Here is a 6620-nt window from a genome sequence, read left to right on the forward strand (position 1 = left end):
AATAATGCAAGTGAAGAATGGGCAAAGGATATGAATCTAAAATATAAAGAAGAAAAACCCTGAAGACCCAATAAACACATGAAAACCTGCTTAACCTTATTAAGTAAAAAACACATGAAAATGAGATAAGCATCAGGTTAGTAAAAATTTTAGCCTGAAAATATACAAGGCTGAAGACAATATAAGAATGGATGAAGAGGGGCACCTGGGTGGCTCAGTGGGTTAAGCCTCTGCCTTCGGCTCAGGTCATGATCCCAGAGTCCTGGGATCGAGCCCCACATCGGGCTCTCTGCTCAATGGGGAACCTGCTTCCACCTCTCTCTCTGCCTGCCTCTCTGCCTACTTGTGATCTGTCTGTCAAATAAATAAAACCTTAAAAAAAAAAAAAAAGAATGGATGAGGAAAGGAAAACATCCACTGACTGCTTGTGGGATTATAAATTTCTACCTTGGTGTGCACAATAACGTGGCTGCATTTGGTCAAATTCAAAGTGAGCAGAACCCTATGAATCACTATTCCAATTCTTATTATGGGAGAAAGCTCACACACACACAGAGGATATGTGTTGGAATTTTCAATGCAGCATTATGGGTAGCAGCAAAAGAAAAAATGTTTTTAAAGCACTCCAGATGTTCATCGTTAAGAGAATACATAAATAATGTGGTGTAGTAGACCATGAAGGAGTACTACAAATACTACCCAATGCTTACAACAAGTGAGCTGGGCATGTGTTTATTAACAGAGCTATATATAACTCTATATATTATAGCTATAATAACAGGAAAATAGCAAAATGTCATAAAGTAAATTGAAATCCATGCAAAACAATCTTTATGTTGTTTTCAGACACACAAATACATAGTGAAACCAGAAACACACGGACTACATGTAGATAACATAGCAGATCTGTTCCAGTGGCTGCCTCTTGACAGGAGGCTGGGGTGAAGGGCGTCAGAGGTGCGGAGGGAGCGTGCAGAACACAACCAGGGAGAGAATATTAGAGACTCAACAGTATAATGGTTGAAATTTTCTGTAATCCAAAGAACTAAAATATGAACATTTGTTTTAGATGGCATTATGTGGAGTTTTATTACATTATCCTCTGTATTATTCCGTAATTTGCTGGTATTACTGTTTATAATGCACAAAGAGTGGCTGAAAGGAAATATTACAAAATGGTAAGAATATTCTACTCTGGGTAATGAGAACAAGACTTCTTTTTGGCTGCTGCTGTACTAAATTTGTCAATTTTTCATAAAAGCATACATTGATTTTAGAATTGGGGAAAAAAATGTAAGTGGTGATTAGATCCCATACAGTTTTCGTTCACAAAAGTATCAGTGACAGGATTTTGAAGGTTTTTACAAACATGACATTTGTACTCTCACTCCTTTAGTAAAGTACTCTATAAGTTCTAAAAAACAAAGAACCTATTTTGAAACTCCTAAACTTTTATATATTCATGTACCAATGGAGAGAACAAAACGTGCTTTTCTGAACAAGAGTCTAGTCTCCGAGAAAGCATAAAGAAAGGTGCTCCGTAATGGCTATGGAGTATTCATGCTATCACCATCATCTACAGTGTAAGAAAGCCTGGTAAGAAACAAATCTGATGTGCATTCCAGTATGAGTTTTTATATTATTGTTGTTTTTATATTATTGTGGCATTTCAAATTGGAATAGAACCAGAAAGTAGTAAAACGTATCACCGTATTCCATTCCATCAGAAAAGAAAATTGAAACTTAAAAGAGCAGACTTGGGAAAACCTGTTACGGGGTACTGAAAATCAGCACCCTAAGTGAGAAGGTCTGGATTAGCACTGAAGAACTTGAGACAGAGAGGAATGGTCAGGTTTTAGATATATTTTTAGAGGAGACATTTTTAGGACTTCTGGTACATTTTATTTGGTAGTGATTATGGCCTGAAGAATTGAAAGGAAGACAGTATTGGAAGATGTATTTAAGTTTATACCATAAAACTCTAAATGATAAATTTAACAGAACCCAAAAACAAATTATTACTCACATTTTTTCTGCATATTCTGGGCAAGCCTTGCATTTGTGCTCATCATCAACAGAGCACAGTGGTAACTTGAAAGATACCAGAAACTAGTATTCAGAAGAGGCAGGATGGACAATGTGTTGTCATGAGTGATGGTGTAACCAGCATTAGTAAATGGTCTCAGGGAACTGCAGAGGCAAGATGATCTACACGAATAAGCTGCTTGTAAAGGGCCATGGTATTGTGGGGGGAAAAAAGGGAATATTTATTACATGTGATGGGTATTGGTCAAATAATTTAACCTCACCAAACCTCAGTTCTCTCATCTGTAAATGAGCATCCTACTATGGTTGTCGTGGTAGTCAAATACAGATTAACTTCAATTGGCAAAAATCTGCAGGCCCACTCTGCTGGAGGGTGCAGAGAAAGAAGCCAAGAGCCTAGCTCAGTGTCTGGCTGCAGCAGGCATTAGTGGTATGAACTGAACTTGGGAAGTTTCACTTGATCAGGAAAGGAAAAAAAGGAAACAGTCTTAGAAGCAGCAACCATAATGTAATGAAGTAATGCACAGAACCAGAAACTCTTTCTAATGAACAGACACGAAAATTGAAATATTGATACTGAATAATGACATGACAACAGAATAACTCCTTTAGCAATAGTTTCGAGAGGTGGTCACATCTAAGGAAAAAACTGTAAAGCATTATATACGCTGTACATGTATATACGCAGTATATATGCTGTTCAACAATGTAAGTACACTACAAGGAATAAAGCATACAAGTGAAAGAGATGGGTCAGAATGTTAAGCTGTTTTCCCCAGAACATTCTTTTACCATTTCACAGCTACTCCATCAACAGTCACTCTCACTTGTCTCGGCTCACAAACACAAGAAGGGACTTAGGAATGGGGACCCTAACCCCAGTTAACCAATCAGGCAAGCCAAATCAACCTAGCAGTTAGCAGAGCGAAGAGCCAGAAAGCTCTCCCATCCACAACATGCCATACTGGCTTTAAAACTGAAGAAGCAGAGGAAATAAAATGCCTAAATTTCAAAAAGCAACTTACCAGGGTGATGTCTCGAGACGCCGCAGCTGCACTCATATGCAGACTTGGCTGCCTCACAGAACTGCTGCAATCAAGGGCTCGAGCGAATGTCCCCACGGCACTGAATAATCCACAAAAGCAAAGAGGAAAAAATAAGGCTCTGCTGTTTTTTTATGTTAAAAAACAAAAAAACAAAGAACATGCATTTGGGTAGTGCATGTAAATTGTCAAAGTCGGCAGTGAGGATTCAGGGGCTGGGACCTGAGGTCCGAGTGTGGGGCTCAGCCTTGTCTCCAACACATGCTGGGCCTTGGGTGAGATGTCCCCGTTTCTTTCCGTGCAAAGAACCGTGTTGGCCAAGAAGAGTGCTACACTGGTCCCCACTACAGTTCCTTTCCAGGGCAGGCGGACTTGTTTCCTTCTTGCTCTTGGAACGGTCATTCAGGGACGATCTCCTGGAGTGGACCGCACCAGACAATGTGCCTTGGCACAGGGGACAGCACACTGATGAAATCAATCTCTGCCTGCATCTAGCAATCTCAGAAATGTGTCATCCCTAAGTGTATCAGCCTCTAAGAGGTAATCCTCTAAACAGACTGCAGAGGATTATTTTCCATCATCTTTACGGCTGGGGCTCATCTTGGGCAATACTCTTCTTTACACAGGAAGACAGGTAAATTTACACAGGTAAATTTACACAGCCAATATAGCTGTCAGACGGATATGGGCTATGGTGGAAAAATAAAGGAAAGGGAGGAAAAAAAAAGTCAAATAAGTTTTTGGGTGTTTGAGAATCAAATATTAAATAAAAAGTATTTTCTGTAAGATTTAAGCATCAACAAGCCAATTTATGATATATGGGTCATTATAAGGAAATGGAGGAAAAAGTGATTTGTGTGCCACAAAGAAAAGAAAGACCTATTACAAAATGCCACGGAGTAAACAACTTGGTACTGAGCTGTACTCAAAAAAATGAGAAGTAAAAAAGCTGCAGAGTTTGACAATTATTGCAAAACAAGCTCTGACCACTTTTTTAGCCCCAATTGTGAAATCGCAGTAACATTTTTTCCCTTGAAATGAGGTATCATCAATTGTAGCAACATCTTCCTACGAGGGCTCAAGATATAACAGACTTCCATTAAAACAAAACAAAAAACAATTATATTACTTTTTTCACTTAATGATTCAGAAGGCCTTCCCATAGATAAAGCATGAAATGAACACAAGACTTGCCGCTCGCTCCTGGTGTTTTATTTTATTCCCTTTCCTTGTTGTCTGTATTTTAAGCATGTTAGCCAAGGAAGAAATTTTTTAAATGTCCTTATCAACATATAACACAGGTGCTTTTATAAAAGCATACACAGTACTGCTCTGAACCCATTCATGTCACTCGCACCCAGGGCGAGAAACAGAACACCAACAGCACCCCAGAAGACTCCTCATGCTCCTTCCTGATCTGTACTCCCTTCTTCCCAAAAGAGAACCCCCATAATGGATTCTAACACCATGGGTTAGTTTTGCTCACGTGAGAACTTACTAAAAGCACATACTATGTACTCTTTTCACATCCAGCTTCTTCTGTTCAAAATAGGTTTATGGACTCAGGCATGCCACTGGTTATAGCCATGTTCCTTCATTCTCCTTGCCATGGAGCATTTCTTTGTCTGATGCCCCTTCTCCAGCCCTACTCTCTTGATGGATGTCTGCGTCCAGTTTGGGGCTACTCTGGGTAGTGTCATTATGCCATCTGTATGTGTATCTCCTGGTGCACAGGTGCATGTATGCACGTCCGCTGAGTACACATTCAGGAGTGAAACGTAAAGGATGTGGGTGTCTGATGACACCAACTTCCGCTCCCACCAGCATGACGGGGGAGAGCCAGCTGCCCCCCCTCTTTACCAATGCCCTGCCTTTTAAATTTTAGTCACTCTAGTGGGACATGCAATGGTATCTGATTATGGTCTTTCATTTGTATTTAGAGCGTCTTTTTTAAAACAAAAATTGAACAAGGGCCAGGTGCATCTCTTTGGTAGTGTCTCTCATGGTGTCTCTCATGCTGGCTTCAAGGAAAAAGGAAATGTTATGGTCCTTGGCGATCAGAAAGAGGAAAAAACAATGAAAATCAAATTTGAAACTGCAATGTCTACTAAATAATCCCAGGTCTGGATAACCTGTCTGGAGTCTCTAGGCCAGTGTGGTTCCACCAATGATTCATTCCCACTCCCAAATCTTCAATCTCATCTACCCCCTGGACTGGCTTCCCCAACAATGTACTTCAGGTCTCCATCCAATCACCAGAAGCCAGATGTGCGGGCGCTGGAGTCTCAATGCCCAGCCACCAACATGAAGTGTGACTTCTAAGGAGACAGACACTAGGGACAGCGTTAAGGTGGGCTGAGGTCCTTTTCCCCTTTGTGTTATGATAAAAGTTCCACAGAAAATTACAGAACATAATGAAGACCTTTCTAATCATATCTACATCTAACTGACTCTAATATTTTGCCATGTTTGGTTTAATTTTTTAAGAAAATAAATACTAGAAATTTTAGAGCCTCCTATTCCCACTCTTAGAATTCATACATGTAATAAGCATATGCATCTATAATGCCCACTCATGAAATGAGACACTGTCTGTACACTGTAAAACTTTTTATAGGTGATCATACCATGTCTATCTTCACTAACATTATTTTTGAGATTTATCTCATTGCTATATATCCCTCTAATTCATTCATTTTCATTGTTGTAAAGTAATATTCTACCACTGAATATGCCTCAATTCACTTACCAATTTTTCCACTATTTACAATGCTATGATAATCTCATTTACCATCTGCTTTGCAGTAATTCCCCCATGAGCATCATTTAACTTTTATAATTGAAAAATAAAAATGAATTTTTGTCCCATTCATTTTCTTAAAAGGGAAGGTAGGTGAGGGTGGTGGTAAGTCAGTCAGACAGCCTTATAAAGACTTACAAAACTCTCAAAGGAAAGCCACAGGCTTAGCAATAGGCCCTACTCATAGGCAAGTGCTGTAAGAGGAATTCAAGGTGCACATTACCACTGACACCTGAATAGTTCCAGTCTAGAGTAAAAGAGATAACTGCTCTAATTAAAGACAAGGGATTTCAGGTATTGAATTTCACTTATACTGTTCCTTAGTGGTCAAATTTTTACAAGAAGCATTTATTATGTTTCTTAATCAGTAAATTAATAAATCTATTCTCAAGCAAAAACTAATGGTTAATCATATTTAGGAAGTGGTGTGATGTATAATTAGGTCTTCTCACATAATTAGAAAAAGAACACAACCAATGGAAAAGGTAGAATACAAGGGAAGGAATATACATACACCTATAAATTCTCTTCTAAAAAGAAAAGATACTTCTTGACTCAATAGTGCCATACTTACCGTGCTACAACTAAGAACTGGTCAATCTGTCGATCCGTAAGTGGGCTATTTGGATCCCAAACTTTAACTTCCAATTTGGACTGTTCCCTCTCATCTGACTCTCCTGTCCGAGAACAAAGGGAATGGAGTCGTGTTACTTAACAAGGCAACTGTCACA

General features: G+C 39.2%; 1 protein-coding gene across 6 annotated transcripts in view; it reads right to left on the reverse strand.

Annotated features, from left to right (window-relative positions):
- MTA3 (metastasis associated 1 family member 3) overlaps positions 1 to 6620 on the reverse strand; it is a 212038-nt gene that overhangs the window by 64927 nt on the left and 140491 nt on the right. For all 6 annotated transcript variants that reach the window (XM_032352843.1, XM_032352842.1, XM_032352838.1 and 3 more), the window contains exons 7-8: positions 6464 to 6566; positions 3072 to 3171 (exon numbers count right to left, since the gene is read on the reverse strand). In XM_032352843.1, coding sequence (XP_032208734.1) covers positions 3072 to 3171; positions 6464 to 6566 — 203 coding nt within the window. The remainder of the gene's footprint in view (positions 1 to 3071; positions 3172 to 6463; positions 6567 to 6620) is intronic.

Source organism: Mustela erminea, chromosome 7 (assembly GCF_009829155.1).
Source record: "Mustela erminea isolate mMusErm1 chromosome 7, mMusErm1.Pri, whole genome shotgun sequence".
Lineage (NCBI taxonomy): Eukaryota > Metazoa > Chordata > Mammalia > Carnivora > Mustelidae > Mustela > Mustela erminea.